Below are 20539 nucleotides of genomic sequence, written 5' to 3' on the forward strand. Positions count from 1 at the left end.
GGTCTGATGATGGGATCTTGAAGAAATCGAGGGAACTCTTCAAATGTTATAGGTACATGTATAGCGCTTTTGGTAATATTTGAAGTCGGTTTTATTTTTTGTTATTGTACACTAAAGACAGAAAAGGTAATCTGTAATTGACACCACACCATTTATCTGTTAAGAGTCCGCAACAAGCTCGGTTCTTCATACAGACGTAGTTACACTCTCATTTCAAAACGACTAGCTAGATTGCTCTGAAACTTTGTACTTACAATAGGATAAGGTATATCTATGGCTGTAATTAATTTATGTAGCTTCAGATAACATAGTTAAAAAATAAAGCGAATTTAAGTTTTTCATACAAAATTTATTTTTGCTCTATTTCGTTGGATCTCGAAATGTAGAAAAATATTTTTTTGGCGTAAAAAAAGAAACATTGTATATAAAACATCAAGTTTGTTTGTTTATTTTTGTGTTATAATCTGGAGCTAAATAAACCAATGAAAGCATAAATATATCTCATGTCATTGTATGTGCAAAGTTTTATTACGATCAAATACGTAGTTTTAAAATGAGAACGTAACTCCATTTGTATTGGATGGTTAAGTTCGGTAGAGATGGCAGCGGACGCCACATTCAATGCCGGAAACCCGTCTATCGGGCTTTTTATGATTTCGCGGCCAGGCCGCACTACCCGATAGTCGGGATCTTGGTACTATAGCTATACAGCCTAAAGGCCACGCCGGAGGACCCGATATCGGGTACTGGTTTTGACGAACAGGGTTGTTGCTAACATAATATTGGTACGCGTTCAATTTTCCATTTGAATTGTCTCTAATAATTAGATATTGATGTGTATTATCTATCAGATTCCGGAGATAGACGTTGGCCTAACTTTCCGGTATAATGTAATAAGTGAGCAATCCAACATAATAACAAATGTTTTCTAGCGCAACGCGCAACCCTATGGTGTACCCGACTGTCGGGTCCTTGGCGTGTAGTGTCGATTCGTTCGATAAGTGTGCAACTGTACCCGAGTATCGGGTCATAATTATTTTTGCGGCCTGGCGCTGATGTTTTGTTTGGCTGGGTGGCAATGAATGTGTTAAGACGCAGTCCAATAGCTAAACAGTTCTCATTATAAACTTCTAGCTTAGTTTAAGGCCTAGACTATCTAGGTATAAAAGGTAGGCAATAAAAACAATTCCAGAAAACTTTCAAGTCTGTATCGACCACATTATCTATTAAAGGAAATGCTTCAGATATACAAAATGCTACCTTATTTCAAGGAAATAGAGATGTTAACGTATTGGCAGGTGCTGCCACCTGCGTTCCTGCAGTTTTCGCGGTGGTGGAACTAAGTTACTGGACTCTTTGTTATAATTATAAATTATAATAGACCTAGCGTTGTGCAAAAATGCTGATGTTCTCCTCTACAGGTCGCAATTCCCAAATCTCGTGAAATTTCGTAAGCAAGTTCGATGATAGTTGGTTTTTCGTAGATTTTTTGCATTTTTTCAAAATGGCTGAGTCATGGGGTCGGAGAGTCACTAGATACCTCTATTTTTACTGCCCTTGAAGTTTGCCGTAAAGTATGCACAACATTTTAGAACACTCACAGAAGATACGGAGATTTTTTATTTGTACCTAAGTATTACCTAAAGATACTATACATTTGCAAAGTTAACAAAAACGGGAACGGTTATACGTAGGGACGACGTTATTCGTAAACGATCATGATGATGATAATTTATTTATTTATTTAAACTTTATTGCACAATATAACAAATAAAGTACAAATGGCGAACTAAAGGCATTCTCTACCAGTCAACCATCAGGCTAAACAGAAACAGTAGTACGTGCAGGAATTAAACAAAAAATAAACAGAATAAGTAACTTAAAACAAGAAAATTGCGATAAATAATATATACTAACGGTAATAAACTTACATAAATATACTATAATTAAATATACAGACATATATTAATTTATGTACCCAGTGCAAAAAATACTATGATTACGAAGGACAATTAACCAGAGATATAATGATATTAATAAAAATAAAAAAAAATATTTTAGTAATTAATTCTGACACTTCATTTCCACTATCATATACATTTGAATTTCTATGAATAAAGGGGGTAAAGGGGGGAGGGGTGAGGGGGTATTTCCATTCTGAAAAATTATACCCGCCTACTTTGCTACTGTTTTGAGTTCAGTTATTTTGAATTATCATAGAATGAACATAAAATATTTTAGTTCCAAACAAAAATTTATTTAATTTTAAATAAGAATTTAAGGCTCATAAAAATGCAACATGATAATCCGTTTGTCTTTTAAATATCGTCTTAATAACTAAATCGGCTTACCTAAATGTTTTCATACGAACTTCCAGTATTTAAATGTTCACTTTCCTAAAGGCACATAATATTAACAACCTATCCTCACTTTAACTATCTTAACTCCAGAAGCGCACAGATTTGCACACACAGCTGCTAACACACAGCGGTCACTGCTCTCATTTCACACACACTGCGTTCCTGTGGGTCCGGCTAGGAGGACCATCCGGCTCGGAGGACCAAGGTCACACACGTCGGTCGCTCGCGCGGCGTACGCGCACACTAAAGCCCCCTCCAAAGCTCTGTTCAACCTGCTCTGGGCTTTTTTACGGCGGAGCTTGCGGCCATATTCTGATCGAGGATTGGCGATTGATTTGTGATTAAGTTTCATAATTGAAGTATTGATGAATTTGCATAATTATATTAATTATTTATGTAATATTTGACGTATTAACTCGTTTTAGCGGGACCTCATTTTAAAGAGGTAAAAGAACATGTTACAAATGTTATAACTTTACAGTTTATTTTGGATTTAGTTTAGTTTTATTTAGTTTATGAGTTTGGTTGTCTTTTTATTATATTGTTATTCCCTATTCACTTTGAATAATAAAGAATTAATTGGTAAAAATAAAGCAATTATATAAACTTTACAAATGTAAACTGGTAGATTACTGCTAGGGAGATTGACAACTTGCTTAATGATGAGGGGTCTTTTGATTTTAAAAACGTTACTAAATTTGCTAACGGCATTTTTTGGCCAATGTTTTTTTAAGGCAAGAGTATACATAAACATCTGTCAAATCTACTAATAGGCCAATTTGAGTCTTAGTTATTCGATCCGTTTCCGATATGATACTGATCTGTCAGTGTCAAAAGTGACGTTTTTGGTTGAAGAAATGTCAGATCAGAATCATGCGAAGAATGCGAAACAGATCGAATAACTTAAACTGGAACTGGCCTCTAAGCCATTGATAATCTTAATAACACAACTTCCGCGAGACACAGTCATTAAATAAATTAAAACCGGTCTACGAGAAGCTTCAACGAGATTTTGACGTATCTTTTTTAGGGTTCCGTAGCCAAATGGCATAAAACGGAACCCTTATAGTTTCGCCATGTCCGTCTGTCTGTCTGTCTGTCTGTCTGTCTGTCTGTCTGTCTGTCCGAGGCTTTGCTCCGTGGTCGTTAGTGCTAGAAAGCTGAAATTTGGCATGGATATATAAATCAATAAAGCCGACAAAGTCGTACAAAAAAATCTAAAAATTTAATTTTTTTTGGGTACCTCCCCTACACGTAAAGTGGGGGTGATTTTTTTTTTTCGCTTCAACCCTAGAGTGTGGGGTATCGTTGGAAAGGTCTTTCAAAACTAATAGGGGTTTTCACGAAACATTTTTTGATAAAGTGAATATATTCGGAGATAATCGCTCCGAAAGAAAAAAAAAATGTGTCCCCCCCCTCTAACTTTTGAACCATAGGTCCAAAAAATATGAAAAAAATCGTGGAAGTAGAGCTTAAGAAAGACATTAAATGAAAACTATAGCGGACATGATCAGTTTAGCTGTTTTTGAGTTATCGCAAAAAGTTTTCCCTTCATAGTAAAAAGACTTACTTTAATTAGGTACTGATTATGCAAATTTCCCTATTTGTTTAACTCGGGTGAAAGGTACCATTTACTACACTTTAAGCTCCAGTTTAGCTTATTGTGACGGGAGAGTAACTACGGAACCCTACACTGAGCGTGGCCCGACATGCTCTTGGCCGGTTATTGTCTTTATAAGAAAGGTACAATTTGCTAAGTTTTCTGAATAAAGGTAAGTTTTTGCATCTCGAAAGGGGGCGTCCATTAATCGCGTCATATTGTATAGGGGGGGGAGGGGGTCAGCAAAAAATCACCAATGATCACCACAGGGGACGGGGGGGTATGGACACGTATCACGTGTATTTTTTTTTTCATCTGTGCTATACTGTATTATAGTCAATAAAATAAAAATAATAGTTTTCCGCCCTTATTATCCTTCACGTGTACTTAGGTTCATTTGTTAGAAAACTGTTCTTTAGTTATCCAAAAAAATACACGTCATATTGGATGGGGGGGGGGGGTCCTAAAAATATCACCAAAGATCACCATGGGGGAGGGGGGGGTCTAAAACAAGCCAAAAACGTATGACGCGATTAATGGACGCCCCCAAAGATAAGAACATTGGTGAAACAAGTTCTTCCATTATAGCTATTATAGCCATTATAGTCCCGTACGGGACTGTCACCGTATTAAAGTATCGCGTCCCGTATTTTTTCCCGTTCCGTTTTTGTCCCGTATATCACTACCGCTGTAGACACAATCATCTCTGTTTAACCACACCTTGTTCTTTGCCTATGTGAGTTAAAACTATGCGAATATATAATTGCGCCCCCCTTCCCCCGGCATGCCATTAGAGCCCATTGTCCCGTATCAATTCCAAATAATTATGGCAAACCTAAATATAGCCCAATACGCTGTGGACGGTTTTAGCAATTAATATTCTAAGCTAAAAGTTTGGAGACACGTGACTCGTGTTTTCAATGTATGTTATTCGCGCCTTACTTTTAGATTCACATACGATTCCTCAACCGCTTTACCAGAATCAGCATTTTGATAAGAAAGTGTAGTAGCGCCGGCACCCGCTGCGGGTGTACTAACCACACTCACTCAAAATTGCACTTTATGTCTTTAAACTAAGATTTATAATTGGTCATCTAAAGTCCACGAAGGTACTCAAGCACTCTCAACTGAACATTGGTGAACTCTATGTTGTTACAAATAAGATTTACATTTAGCAAATTATCAAAGCACTCAACTGACCACTGGTAGATCTTAAGTCTTTGTTATAAGGTTTAGAATCAGTTAGCTTATAATGTGATATGGCGGCGTGCGCAAGCGATGCGGTTTGCAACACTGCTCGCTCCCTGCATTTCCTGGCTGAAAAGAAGAAAGAAACGTTTTATGATTACAAAAGATTCAATTTAAATAACGAATAGTATCAGGCGCTACTTTGCGGAAATCCATATTAATTAAAACACAAAATATTATTTTGCTAATCCGCGAAAAGATAATCTGCTAGTCGATCAGTGCTAACCCGTTACACTTACTTGCGTATTTTTACATGCAATTAATGTTCCCATCCTCCAACCGCAAAAATAAATACGCAAATAAATATAACAATACACCACCGAAAGTACAAAACTCGACAAGTGTTTCGCCTCTCTACGAGGCATCCTCGGAGATGTTGACAGTCCGAAGTCCGACGACTGAAAGTCAGTCGAAGAAGAAGTGAAGAAGTACAGTCGTCGGACTTCGGACCGTCAACATCTCCTACAAAATTATATGAAATTCATATAATTTAGTAAATGCGTTATCTTAATAAACCTCTATCCATCGTAATCAAACACCAAACATTTATGTTTTTATAAAAAGATCTGACGCCTATCTAATAGTCCCCTTTGATCACCGCGGAAGCTCTCAAGTCCGCGCTGAATTGATTTTGATAAGGTTTTTGCTTATACAAGCTAATTACGAGAGCTCTGATTGCTCAAGCGCCGAGTTTATGTCAATTCTAAAACGGCATAAGTAAGATATATATTTTATCTTATTTTGGACCTTGTTCCATGGTGAAAAGGTGACTCTGCATGGTTTTTAATATGGCAATGTAATGTAAGGTAGTACTTGTGTTTAATAGTTCATGATATATTTTACATGTCGGTATTTTTAAGTGCATTTAAGTAGATAATTAGATTCATTTATTTTGATTGTGGAAAATTGGTCCCGTACATGTTTTTTTTACTGCAGACCCGTCACAAGCATACGTAACTTTTTATGGCTTTTACAAGCGTTATTTGACTTGTAATATTTGTATAAGTACATACAAACAAACTCTGCTAATTGCATAAAAGCTTGTAAAAAGGTGTTTCGATCTCAAATCACAACTACAGTAAAATTGCTGCCTGGAAAACGGGCATTAACATAATTTTCCTTATGTACAAAACTTCACAACGTTTCCAGACCTTTTTTAGGGTTCCGTACCCAATGGGTAAAACGGGACCCTATTACTAAGACTCCGCTGTCCGTCTGTCACCAGTATCTCATGAACCGTGATAGTTAGACAGTTGCAATTTTCACAGATGATGTATTTCTGTTGCCGCTATAACAATAAATACTAAAAATCAAAATAAAATAATTATTTAAGGGGGCTCAGTTACAAGAAACGTGACTTTTTTGCCGTTAGTTAGTGATACCTAGTAAGTATTATACAGTAGTACATTTCTTCTTGTTAGAAGCAAAAAATAAACAGTTTTCTTCCTGCGATCTTTGTGGCAGAAAGTGCCGTGCTGCGATTGGACTTTACAACCACAGGAAAGGACGGCGTACAGAAGAAGAAGAAAGAAGAAAAGCGTGGGGAAGAGAGGTATGGGCATTGTGAATGTCATCTCGCTTTGTGTGGTAGGGCACAGCCAGCGGATGTCATTCCAGATCTAGAGCAGAGCCCAACTGGAGAAGTACCTCCTTACAGAAAACAGCAGCCAAATAACACTAGAACCTACTCATAGTGTTGTGTTCCTGCCGGTGAGTAAGTTTGCCAGAGCTCAATGAGGGGGGGCGGGTTTAGGGTCGGCAACGCGCATGTAACTCCTCTGGAGTTGCAGGCGTACATAGGTTACGGAGGCTGCTTACCATCAGGCGGGCCGTATGCTTGTTTGCCACCGACGTAGTATTAAAAAAAAAACCTCTTCTTCATAAACTGCCGCTGCAACAATCATATATCAAGACGATGCCAATGATGATACTAATGTCTCCTGGCTAACGGGACAGAATAATAACAGATAGGAGTTGATCAATCATGCCCTTATGAACGGCACCAATCGTGGGACATTTGAGACAAAAATTGGAGTATTTTTGATATTTCACCGACAACTGTACAATTTCTACTGCTTTATGCTTTAAAAGTTTAATGTCCAATTCACCCTCTATGTTTTCTATGTACACTGAAAGAAATGTTTGCATAACTGTAACAAACATTTTGGTTACTGTTTACACAAAAATTGGGACTTGCGAACTATGTGTTATATGTTACAAAACCGTGTTTGGCTATCAGTGTTCAGTGGCTGGGTATACACTACAAAATAAGTTTTGTAAATTTATGCAAAGTTTATTTTCTTATAACCGTAGTTTAGTTATTTAGTAAAGTTACAAAACCAGTTCGGCTATCTATTTTTTTCAGTGTATTTAATGAGAGCTACTGCAAATGATTTCAATATTATTAACCAATTAAAACTATGGTCTTTTGCTCCAGTCATGGGATGTATGGCGTCATTAATTTTCAAAGTAACAAATATCAATGAAAAATTAAACTTAAGCAGTTCTTTGGCTCTTGTTTACGGTAAAATGTTGTCAGTGATTAAACACTGATGGTGAATACTTGTTTTATAGGATTTGTCTATACCATCCCATTACTGGCGCCTGTTCCATTATAGGGGTGTTTACTACACATTTGACCGCAATAGATTTTCAAGTTCCTGTCTTCCCTCGAGAAATGCCTTAGTGTAGGTGTAGATAAAGCTTTTCTTCCACGAAGTGTAAGTCGAGCGTTGACTTTTACTGCCAAATACGGACGATACCATCCGACGAGATCGATAACATACTATGTCACTTGTAGATCATGTTATCGATCTTGCTGAACCATAGAAATACTTCGTCTATATTTGGATGACTTTAAGAATCAGATTTGATTCGACTAAATAAATAAATTAATATTATACGGCATTCTTACACAGATTTTATTTTATTGTATTTATTTATTTATAAAGCAACAGGTGTATATAATACATAATACATATAATAAAATACAAATCAAATTGGACTTAAATAATAACCACAAAAATCATGCCGGAGTATTCACCCAATTATAAGCAAACACAACTTGCTAATACTACTTTGTACTTATGTAAAAAAAAAAAAAACTACAAGCATTAAGATACAAGAAACCAAAATTAAATGTAAAACAGATGTAACTATTTTATAACTAACCTCTAAGCTATGAGAAACTAAAAAGACTCCAAGAATACTACAATTTCATGTACCAACCTACTACAGAGGTAGGTGCATACAATAACTGAGATGACTAAGATGAGATGAAGAAGGTGATGAGATTTTGAGACCCACAGTAAGCTCAAGAAGTCTATTGTTGTGGGTACTCAAACAAGGATATATGTATTATATAAATACATAGAAACCACCCATGACTCGGGAACTAAAAAATATCTGTGCTCATCACACAATAAATGCCCTTACCGGGATTCGAACCCAGGACCATCGGTTTCATAGGCAGGGTCACTATCCTCTGGCCCAGACCGGTCATCAGTGCCTTGTTCCCTAAATTTTTTATTGACCGAAGCGTTAGCGAAGGACTCCGTTTTAACTCGGGCAGTTTGCTTTCGTGTGTCCGGATGTTCTCCGCTACAGGTCGCAATTCTTAACCGATTCTTGTAAAATGTTGTGTTGTCCATTTTCATCGCCACTATGCCCGTCCCTTTCGCACTTACATACTTGTTAGAACGTGACAGGCGATAAAACGACTGTGTTACCGGCGCAGATTCTATGATTAAATTTTTTTTTGTCCATCCTTAGGGCCTGTTTCACAATGTCCAAGTGAAGTCCTGATAAGCTACTTGCCAATTATCTGACGAATAACGTCATCGTTGGCGTTTCACAATCTTCAAATAAGCTTAACTGGTAGATAAAGTGCAAAGCTTTGCAGGAAGTTTTATCTGAAAGTTAATTTATTTATTAATTATCTGTACAATACTTTACTTGGACATTATGTGAAACAGGCCCTTAGTCTATCAAACACATGTCGTACGGCCAAGCGCGTGTCCGCCATGCGTCCATGGAATGTGACGCCGCGCGCATTTTAATGCGGAGCTCGTGGACTAGCCAGCCAAGATTAGGAGGCCTTTTCTGATTGGAATAATGACGACCGGTTTGGCCTAGTGGGTAGTGACCCTGCCTACGAAGCTGATGGTCCCGGGTTCAAATCCTGGTAAGGGCATGTATTCGTGTGATGAGCATGGATATTTGTTCCTGAGTCATGGGTGTTTTCTATGTATTTAAGTATTTATAAATATTTATATATTATATATATCGTTGTCTAAAGTACCCTCAACACAAGCCTTATTGAGCTTACTGTGGGACTTAGTCAATTTGTGTTATAATGTCCTATAATATTTATTTATTTATTTATAATGAGTTATAACTTCGATTTGGATGTGATCTGTTAGTGTCAAAAGTAATATATATTAAAGTGACATTTCTTCAAACAGCATATCTATAACAGAACCCGATCAAATTCATAGCATGTCAATCAATTCATAACCTGGCAATCAGAAATCACCTCAAGATTAGATGCGATTGAGATTACATGTAGTAATCAATTTCATCGACATCAAAACGTAAGCCTTATGTAATAAAGATTATTGTTCTGTGCCTCTGAACAGTCTGAACACTGTAGACATATTGAATATAAGGCACGCGGTATCGTGTGGAGGTAATCAGTTTCCTAGTCGGCTATGTATCTTGCAAGGTTTTGAAGATTGTTAAGACGAGTGGTCATTTTTCCATACAAACGTTCTCGATATTTACCTCTCTAGATTTTGGCCCTGAATGAATATTTTTCATATAACTTCAATATTACCTGTATTTGTACATTTTGCTTTTTTGATATTCTTGTTTATATAAGAACTAGATTACTTCAAACAGCGCTAAGAACGGCCAAATAAATGCGCCATAAACAGACGCCTAGCATACAAAATCGGCAGCAATAAACGCAAAAATCAAAACCGTCCGACACGGATAATTTCTTTCTAATTCTGTTTCCAAAATTTTGTTACGATTGGTTAAGTTTTGGATGAGGAAAATGTCGAGAACGAAACCTCGATTCTTTCGCTTGTATTCTATTCTATTCTATGCTAACGTCGGCGCAACTGCGTAGCGAAGCTATTTTCCATAGCGCTGATTAGACGTCGACGCTCGAAAGACGCTATTAGTGTGGGGAGGACCTAGTTACCCGATACTGTTCATAATCGGTGCCTTAGTTGGCGTAATGACCGTATACAGTCACTAAGTTTTACTTGTCGTTGGCTAAAAGATAACTGCAGTTATTAATAGCTGAACGGAATGACTATAGATATTATGTCATTTCTCAGGTTAGCAAATTGCCTGCGGCAAATTGATAATTTTCATTTAGAAGGCAATGACTGGAAATAATTATGGTGTTTAGCAGAAGAGAAATGCTGCAGCTTTAAGGGTGATTACCTAATTTAAAAAACCGAACTAAAAGGCCTAGACAAGTTGATAAGTTAGTACAGTCACCATCAGATATATCGGAGCGGCCAAGGTGCTCACAAATATCGGAACACGCCTCTATTGTCAACGCGTTTAGAGTGCGTGCGTGTACGCACTGCACCTCCGCCGCTCTGATATATCTGATGGTGACTGTACCTACTTTGTCAGGTATTCCTTGTGTTTTCAGGTAGGATATTCAAATATAACAACGGTTAAGGTAAAAGTAGGTCCCCTATCTACCCTACGTAGGCTGTGGCAGGCTGGAGGCTATGGTAAAACTAAATGTAATTAAAATTTTAAAATCTTTTTTTTTTCTTTATGTCTTTTATTAACAGTTGACATAAATGCTACTGTACACGTTTCTTGATCTATCTAAATAATGATGTTTTATTTATGACTATTTATTCATACATAAGATACAAAAAGAACAATTAAAATTAATCTAAATGTGTCGCTTAACTTCAAATGAAATTTATTATTCCAAAAAATTCAATATCTAAGACCATCTCAACAAGATTTGAAAATATTTCATCGGTAACGAGCATTAACAAATTAACGGTTAAACGTAAAATCCAGCTCAACTGAGCTGCTGATGTTGGACTCGACATGTTGTCGACTTGCAAAATCCAACAAAACGGTATCTGTTGCGGGGCCAGTACCCCTAGTGTAAATTTGATCGACATCATAACGTGACGAACGCGTTTGCGTTAAGTCTGATTTTGTATAGGATTTTGAGTTTCCAAAACGTCCCGCTTGGCGCGCTCTTTCTAAATCCAATACAAAATGAGACTAAACGCAAACGCGTACGTCACGTTTCGAAATCGAATTTATTTACACTAGGGGTACTGGTATCTATAATAAACTACCCGACAACATAAAAAATATTGAACACGATGTGACATTCTACAATCGATAAAAAAAATGGCTGACTACAAATGCCTTTTACGACATGCCAGAATATTATAATAATGATTTTAATTTAATTTAATTTATTGGATACCTGAATTGTGTTGATTATTTTATATTGTTACATCTTATATTACTTAATTTATTTGATAATTACAAATTTTATGACATGTCTGAATATTATAAGAATGATTTAATTTAATTTATTGGATATTTATATTGTTCCGATTACTATTAAGTATATTGTTTTTTTTTTTTACTGTAATTTAATTTGATTATTATTATCTTAATTGTACTTCAATTGACATTGACCTAATTGTATGTTGTATTACCCTTTTGACTTGTAAAATATGTAATTTTATTAATAAAGGAATATGAATATGAATATGTTAAGGTTTAAGATATTAGGTATTAAAAAAATATGGAGTCGGTAGTAAGTATAAGTATGGACTTAATAAATAGCACAAAAATAACAAAAAATATAGTAAAGAACCAATAAACACTGTAAAATAATAATACCGTCTGTCTATACTATAAAAATAACAAACAGATAAAATCTCCGTAATCCGATCCCCTCCATTCATCACCTGTCTTGGCCGCATTTTTTCTTCGCAATTCGAGCATAGCGTGCGTCTACGCACACGACGGTATTTCGATTGTAAAAGAGCGTAAAAGTATTTCAAAGAATTTTCAACCTTTCTTCTGGTAACATATAGATTCTCCTAAGTATTTTAGTATTTTTTCTGAAAATATTTCATTTTAATACATTTTTAAAAGCATGTTGTGCCATAGGTGCGATTAGGAATAGGTAGGTTTTGACGACCGGTTTGGCCTAGTGGGTAGTGACCCTGCCTACGAAGCTGATGGTCCCGGGTTCAAATCCTGGTAAGGGCATTTATTTGTGTGATGAGCATGGATATTTGTTCCTGAGTCATGGGTGTTTTCTATGTATTTAAGTATTTATAAATATTTATGTATTATATGTATATATCGGTGTCTAATAAGTACCCTCAACACAAGCCTTATTGAGCTTACTGTGGGACTTAGTCAATTTGTGTAATAATGTCCTATAATATTTATTTATTTAATATTTATTTGATTAGGTTAGGTTTGTAATCATAATTTAAGTCAGACAAAAAGTACTCATAACTATAATACTTAACCCTTCTTTCTATACAAATGTAATGTAATTAATTTTATGTAATTTTACTTGATAGACTTGTACGTGGCTGTCATTGGAATCGCAATGAGTTCTTCGGGTTTTAATGTATGATTGTATTTTATTTTCAGTATTTTGTACGATTGGGACACATTGTTAATGCTGACGCTGTCATGGGTACTTGTGTGATTCTGAATAACAAATACTAACGTACATACACTATACCAGTGGTGGGCAAACTTTCTTCATAGGGGGCCAGAAACTTTAAGAAATTTCTGAAGAGGGCCAGAATTGCAGCAATTTTTTTTTTATTAATTCACGGGCCATATACCTACTAATTATTTCGAAGGACCTTCGGCGGGCCTGATAAAATATTTTCGCGGGCCGCAGATGGTCCGCGGGCCGTAGTTTGCCCACCACTGCACTATACATTCTTTAATTTTTTTTACAGTACATATGGGGCTACTTTATAGCACTAGTGCGAGAAGTAGCATTTTACGTTACTGTGTCGAACATTTAAAGGGCCATATGTACTGTAAAACGTTGTACGATACATGTGCGAATAGGTAATTCGCAACTCGTGTCGATTTAAAACACTCCCTTCGGTCGTGTTTTAATTTATCGCCACTCGTTTCGAATTTCCTATTTTTCGCACTTGTATCGTAATGTACTATTTTGAGTCCAAGTCAAGGACCCTCTTCGATCCCAATAGAAGAAAAATGTGTAGGTATACCAAGATTTTTCATTCCAATTTTTAATAGTCTTTGCATGACGGCAACGAAATGGAGGTTCCGAATAATGTACCTATGGACATTTTCGGACACTTTTGTTCTCCTACAAGGATAAATACAAATAGCTTGTGATTCTGAGCAAAAAAATAACATAAGAGTCCCCAAATTTAAAAAATATGTAGTGTATGTCCAGTATGTGCAGTTAAAGTATTAAATATCGGCACGGACAAAGTGCCAAAAATATGTATACACGCCCTTATTGCCCATACATTAGGGTAGTGTGTACATACAATTTTTGTGGCGGATTCAACCGGTGGCGCGTGGCGTCTGCTATTCTTTTAGCTACTTCCTTAAATGGTGTTGATGCGTTCAGACCCCACGGGCCAAGGGTCTCGACGCCACAAGGTACGAAATCGTATTCGGGGCCCAGACCCTATATTTGATCTATTTTAATTTTTCGGCTGCCTCTGCAGGCGGGCCGACTTTTGCAGTTGTGCCATGGAGATGAGACGGGGCTAGGGTGCGGGTGTCTACACATGTGGCATCTCACACTAGCACCCGTCCCATCTTCCACAAAAAGTGTTGTGAATGTATAACTTAAATAACATTGGCCTAATATGCCGTAGATTCATCCTCTAAGAACATCTCTGTAGCCGCCGTGCAGGTCAGGATCTCAGTAGTAGGAGGTCAGTATTTATATGTGGGTAGATTAAGATGTAGGGTAGGTTGCAGCGGCATGCGAGAAAATAATAAATCAGTCTATACTCAGCTATGGTGGTTTCATTATACAATTCATAACACTTTACATGGCGCAGCCGGAAAAAAGACTTATATAATGTAAAATTATAGATAAAGTGTAAAAACTCTGTTCGGTTATAAGTAAACTTGTGTGTCGTTATTAATAAATAAGTATTGTGAAAGTGAGGATCGTTTATCACCACAATGGAGTCAGTGCTGCATCCGCCATTACCGTTCAAATTTGAGAACAATTTAGTGAACGTTACATCGGGAAATTTATGCAAAGAATGGGATAAATGGAAAAAAGCCTTTTTAATTTATTACGAAGCTTGTGAAATCGCGAAAAAACCACAAAAGGTTCAAATTAACATTTTACTGCATATAATAGGTGATAAGTGCCGCGAGGTATATGACCAGTTTAGCGAAGAGTCAAAAACTGTAGATGAGTTGTTAAAGAAGTTTGACGAATTTTTTGAACCCAAAAAGAACCTCGCCGTAGAGAGACACAAATTCTTCACACGGAACCAGCAGGAGTTCGAATCTATTGAACAGTATGTCTTTGAATTAAATGTGATGGCGGCAAAGTGTGAGTTTAAAGATCTGTGCAGTGACCTCGTGAGGGATCGGTTAATATGCGGTATTCAGGAGACAAGCTTGCGGGAACGACTTCTACGAGAAAGTGACTTGACGCTGCAAAAAGCTATAGAAATATGTAGGCTAGCCGAAATATCCCGTGCTCAAGCTGGTCACATAAAGCAGGACAATGTGGAACATCATGTGCATGAAATCAAAACTAAGCAAAAAATAGCGATGGAACGTCAAGGTCAACCGAGCTGTTGTTATAGACAAGAACATGAGGATACAGAGGATAAGGCGGTGCATGCGGTCAGCGCGAACAATCGCGGGCGCCGCCGCCGTGGATCGTGGCGCGGAGGGCGCCCCGGACAGGCACACGCAGCTCCCGGGCACGACAACCTGCCAGCGGCGCGCGGCAATTGGCAGCGGTCGTCACAAACCAACAGGACTGGCGGCCATAGCTGTTCGAGATGTGGGTCTACACATAAAAGATTCCAGTGTCCAGCATTTGGTCAGCTGTGTGACAGGTGCCATGGACGAAATCACTACTCGAGAATGTGTCGCGTGTATGAAATAAGAGGGGAATCCACCGATGAGGTAAATAATAAATTTAATAATGATAATGAGTGGTCTGTAACTGTATCCATTAACAATAAGAATATTATGTTTGAACTGGACACGGGAGCTGAGGTAAATGTTTTGCCAGAAAGGTACTTAAAAATATTAGGAATAGATAGGCATTCCCTTAGTACAACCGCGGTAAAAATATATGGTTATTCACAAGACTTGATACCCATTGCGGGTAAATGTAATCTAAAAGTTGTGTATAAAAATAATACTTACATTTTGGAGTTTATTGTAGCTGAGCTCAAGTCAAGTCCAATAATTGGTAGATACTCTTGTAGAGAAATGTGCTTAGTACAAAGAGTCCATGAGCTGTCTATAGGTAGGTCAAATAACGCCACCTCTGTATTGGATGAGTACCCCGACGTTTTTGACGGTATGGGGTGTCTACCAGGAGAATACAAAATACAATTACAAGACCATGCTCAACCAGTTATTCATGCCCCTAGAAAATTGCCAATTGTGCTAGTAGAACAGGTTAAAAATAAATTGAAAGAAATGCAGGATCAAGGCATCATCGCAAAAGTTGAAGGACCCACCGACTGGGTAAATAGCATGACTGTTGTTAAAAAACCGAACGGAGACCTGCGAATATGCCTTGACCCGAAGGATTTAAATAAAGTAATTAAGCGAGAGCATTTTAAATTGCCCACTTTAGATGAAATAACTTCAAGTCTAGCGGGGGCAAAGTACTTTAGCACTCTTGATGCCAAGCAAGGTTTTTGGCAAGTTAAGTTGAGCCAAGCTAGTAGTGACCTTTGCACTTTTAATTCCGCCTTTGGTAGGTACAAATTCCTACGCATGCCGTATGGAATTTCCTCCGCGTCTGAAATCTTCCATAGGAAATTATATGAACATTTTGACGACATAGAAGGAGTAAAATTATTCATAGATGATCTGTTAATTTATGCCGATACTAAAGCATTACATGACATTAGACTAAGGAAAGTGTTACAAAGGTGTAGGGAAATAAATATAAAACTAAACAAAGAAAAGTGCAAAATAGGCTTATCAGAGATAAAATACTTGGGCCATAAGATTACGCAACACGGAGTGAGTCCCGATGACTCACGCACTAGTGCTATAATGAACATGCCTACTCCTGCGAGTGTCAAGGACTTGGAGAGGTTTCTCGGATTAATCACATATGTAGGCAACTTTATACCTAACCTCTCTGAAAAAACTTATGTATTACGCGAGTTATTAAAGAAAGACGTACACTGGCACTGGGAACCAAGGCATGATAATTGTTTTAATGCTTTAAAAAAATGCTTATGTAGTCCTCCAGTTCTGCAATATTATGATGTTAAAAAACCGGTGACGATTTCAGTAGACGCGAGTAAGAACGGACTAGGTGGATGCTTACTTCAAAATGGTTTACCCGTTTGTTATGTATCTAAATCTCTGACAAAAACAGAACAAGCCTACGCACAGATCGAAAAGGAATTATACGCCTGTGTTTTCGCTTGTGAAAAGTTTTATACATACATATATGGAAAAAATGATGTTACAATCGAAACTGATCATAAACCATTAGTAAGCATAATTAAAAAACCGTTAGTTAATACGCCCGCTCGATTACAGAGGATGTTGCTAAGATTACAGCCGTACACTTTTAATTTAATATACAAGCCTGGTAGATACTTATATATAGCCGATGCGTTATCTCGTGCGGTGCAGGCCGGCGCGGGCGGCGATGACAACACACGGGCGAGCGACCTCGACGTGCGCGCGCAGGTGTGCGCCATCTCGGCAAGCAACCCGCTCACTGATACGCACTTCTTACAAATACAAAAATGCACGCAAGATGATGCTGAATTGAAAGAGCTAACTAAAACTATAAAAAGAGGATGGCCAGATCATAAAAAAGATGTTAGTGATACATTAAAACCCTATTATGCATATCAAAATGAATTATCAGTTGCTTATGGAATTGTTTGGAGGGGAGATCGTGTTGTCATACCTAAATGCATGCGATCAGAAATGATGAAACGCGCACATAGTAGCCACTTAGGAATAGAAAAATGTAAACTAAGAGCGCGCGATATCATGTTTTGGCCCCATATGAACTCACAGTTGCAAGATTACCTTTCGCATTGTCAAGCTTGTTTGACATTTAGAAAACAAAACGTCAAGCAAACATTAATGCAGCACGAACCTCCAAACAGAGCCTGGTTAAAATTAGGCATAGATATATTTCATTTTAATGGGAAATCTTATCTGATAGTGATTGACTACTATAGCAAATTTGTAGAAGTAGTCAAGGTCAAATCTATTTGTTCTGGTGTTGTCATTAAAAAATTAAAAGAAATATTTAGACGTCAAGGCATACCGGAAGTGATAATTTCGGATAATGGGCCTGAGTTTGCTTCATCTGAATTTAAAACATTTTCTAAAGAGTGGTTTTTCCAACATGTTACCTCCTCCCCCCACTACCACCAGTCAAATGGTCAGGTGGAGCGAGCAGTTCAAATCATCAAAAAAATGTTAAAGAAAACCACATTCAATCAATCTGATTTTAACATAGCTTTGTTAGAATATTTAAATACCCCGCTTGACAATAATTTGCCTTCACCTGCTGAACTATTGAATAACAGGAAACTGCGTAGTTTTTTACCATGTTCTCCAAGATTACTAGCTCCTAAAATCCCGCGAAATGTCGAACAGTACCTAAAACTGCGTCAAAGTAAACAAAAACATTATTACGATAAAGGTGCTAAGCACCTGCGAGAATTCCAAGTAGGTGATAAGGTTAAGGTAAGAATAAACAATGAATGGCAAAACGGAACTGTACATGGTATTGTAGGGCCGCGGTCATATCTTATAAAAATGATGTCTGGTAGAATTCTAAGACGTAATCGTAGACAGCTGATCGCTGACTCACCACAGCGCTCAGATCAACCTGCAATATTTACCTATGACGATATAAATATAACGGTGCCATGTGCGTCGCAGCCTACCATCAGCTCCCGGGGTCTTAGTCCTAACCGCGAGCAAATGAATTCCGCAAATAATACTAATTATTATGTTACTCGCTTTGGCAGGATGGTGAGACCTCCTGATCGGTGGACCTACCCTGTACCTGAACCTCGTCGCAACTAGATTAAGTACCTATTCAGATGGTAAACAATGAAAATTATGTTCGCATGATTAAGATGAAAAGAATAAAGTGTAGTCTTTGTGATTAAATTAGAAAACAGCGTAAATAAAAAAAAAAAGTTTAAATTAAATGTGATAAAAATAATAAGCACAATTATTCGTATATGATTTTATAAATGTGGAATGAATTTAAATTTAGATAGATACCTACACTTGCATGTGTAAGTTTATTTCTTATCTTGTATAAAAAAAAATAACAAAATATATACATATATAAATAAATACATGCATATAATTAATTTAATTAATGTATTATTCAAAGGAAGGAGATGGTATGAATAATGAAAATAATAATAGGAAAATACCTAAGTATATGTAATTTGCATGCTCTATAGTGTGTATATTCACTCTCACTCTTAAGTCTGTGTAATTGTTTTCTTTGTTTTTTCAAAGGGGAGTTGTCAGTATTTATATGTGGGTAGATTAAGATGTAGGGTAGGTTGCAGCGGCATGCGAGAAAATAATAAATCAGTCTATACTCAGCTATGGTGGTTTCATTATACAATTCATAACACTTTACAGACGACTTCAATAAAACTTCGATTTATAATGAAGCGAAGTATATTCTTCCAAAAGGTACTGGTTTACAAGGGTTCTTGTCAAAACGGTTCAATGTAGAAAGTAGGTGTTGGTAGTATGGAGGATGATGAAAGAGTGATTTGCAATATTTGATCAGTACAAAAGGTTCAAATTTAAATGCTTCTAATTGGCCGCGATACAGATTATGTGGAGCGCTCCTATTGGTGCTTTTAAAAAGCCTCCGAATACTAGCCGAGCCCGACGGCTGCGTTTAGCTACTGCATTGATTTTTATACAATAATAAGTTGCATTCGCAACATCTCTAATACGCCAAAATAACATAAGACCTTTAGTCATAAAGCACAGCATATGAGCTGGTGTCTGGTTACGATTCCAACATTTTGTTTTCCGGAGGTCCCGCGGCGCCTGCTCCGAGTATAGAAGAGATCGGGTGACTTTATTGATGGCTTCATTGGTCTTATTGTGGTGAAAAATTATCTTTATTACGATAATTTGTTAAGTTTTATAAAGTGAAGATCGAGCGTGAATCGAATATACGAAGTATCTTTTTTTTAAAGTAAATGCTGATATGAAGTATTCAACTGTGAGGCCTTAGGGGCATGTGATCTGAAGATATATATGATTGTATAATAAATAAATATATTAAAAGTTATATTGCCAACTTTGAACTTATACTCCTCTCAGTTCGATGCCTTTTTCGTATTCACTCCACATTCACTCAACTCACACACTTACACATTACAATTAAAACCTCATAAGTGCGAGTTGGACTCGCCCACCGAGGGTTCCGTACTTTTAGTAGGGTGGGAGCACTAATTGACTAGCACGTTGTTACTTCGCGGATTAGCAATATATTTTTTTCTTTTGATTCATATAGGTTCCCGCAAAATAACGCCAGATTCCATTATTTATTTAAATCATACATACAAATAATCAAAGGTTAGAAATACTTTAGAACGATCTCCTTTTTAAAGTCGGTTAAAAACGTGCATCATTTCCATCACAGACCAAAACGTCCTATCTAACTAAAAGTTTCATGTTGATACGACTTTATGACTTAATACAGCAAACTATATAAGAAAGTCTGATATTAGATCTCTATACTTGATTAATGTTACAGCGGCTGCTCCTGCGCTGTTCGAGTGGCTTCGTAAATCAGGACTATTAAGGCATATTAATAACTATGTGGGCCAGTACAAAGTGACCTTTAAAATTGTGTTAATATTTTAGTAAAAATTCCCACTCTATCGATTCTAGTTTCCAGATTATGATAGTGATAACTGGCGAAACTTACGTAAATCGATTTTTTGGCCATGATCCGTAGCGCAGGACTCAGCAAAAAAAGCCCCTAAGAAGGTGGACCCACGACCTGTTCAAGATCGTAGATAACCTGATGAAAGCATTGCAGGAGTTA

At 37.1% G+C, this 20539-nt stretch overlaps 2 protein-coding genes across 3 annotated transcripts in view; one reads left to right on the forward strand and one right to left on the reverse strand.

Moving 5' to 3' along the window:
• The window catches only part of LOC133527635 (protein prickle), a 681722-nt gene extending 678917 nt beyond the window's left edge, over positions 1 to 2805 (reverse strand). For both annotated transcript variants that reach the window (XM_061864727.1, XM_061864726.1), the window contains exon 1: positions 2352 to 2805. The gene's annotated coding sequence lies outside the window, so the exon portion shown is untranslated. The remainder of the gene's footprint in view (positions 1 to 2351) is intronic.
• Positions 2806 to 14180: 11375 nt separating this feature from the next.
• Positions 14181 to 20293, forward strand: LOC133527860 (uncharacterized). Its single transcript, XM_061865053.1, has 4 exons — positions 14181 to 15512; positions 15876 to 15972; positions 17011 to 17298; positions 20246 to 20293. Exons 1-4 carry the CDS (start codon positions 14431 to 14433, stop codon positions 20291 to 20293), a joined length of 1515 nt encoding a protein of 504 aa, XP_061721037.1. The 5' UTR covers positions 14181 to 14430.
• The last annotated feature ends 246 nt before the right edge of the window (positions 20294 to 20539 follow it).

This window comes from Cydia pomonella, chromosome 18, assembly GCF_033807575.1.
Source record: "Cydia pomonella isolate Wapato2018A chromosome 18, ilCydPomo1, whole genome shotgun sequence".
Lineage (NCBI taxonomy): Eukaryota > Metazoa > Arthropoda > Insecta > Lepidoptera > Tortricidae > Cydia > Cydia pomonella.

Coding starts and splice junctions, on each gene's coding strand:
- LOC133527860 (XM_061865053.1), top strand. CDS start 14,431: ATGGAGTCAGTGCTGCATCCGCCATTACCGTTCAAATTTGAGAACAAT. Junction 15,513..15,875: donor GTAAATGTTTTGCCAGAAAG/GTACTTAAAAAT, acceptor TCATGCCCCTAG/AAAATTGCCAATTGTGCTAG. Junction 17,299..20,245: donor GGCCAGATCATAAAAAAGAT/GTTAGTGATACA, acceptor TTAATGTTACAG/CGGCTGCTCCTGCGCTGTTC.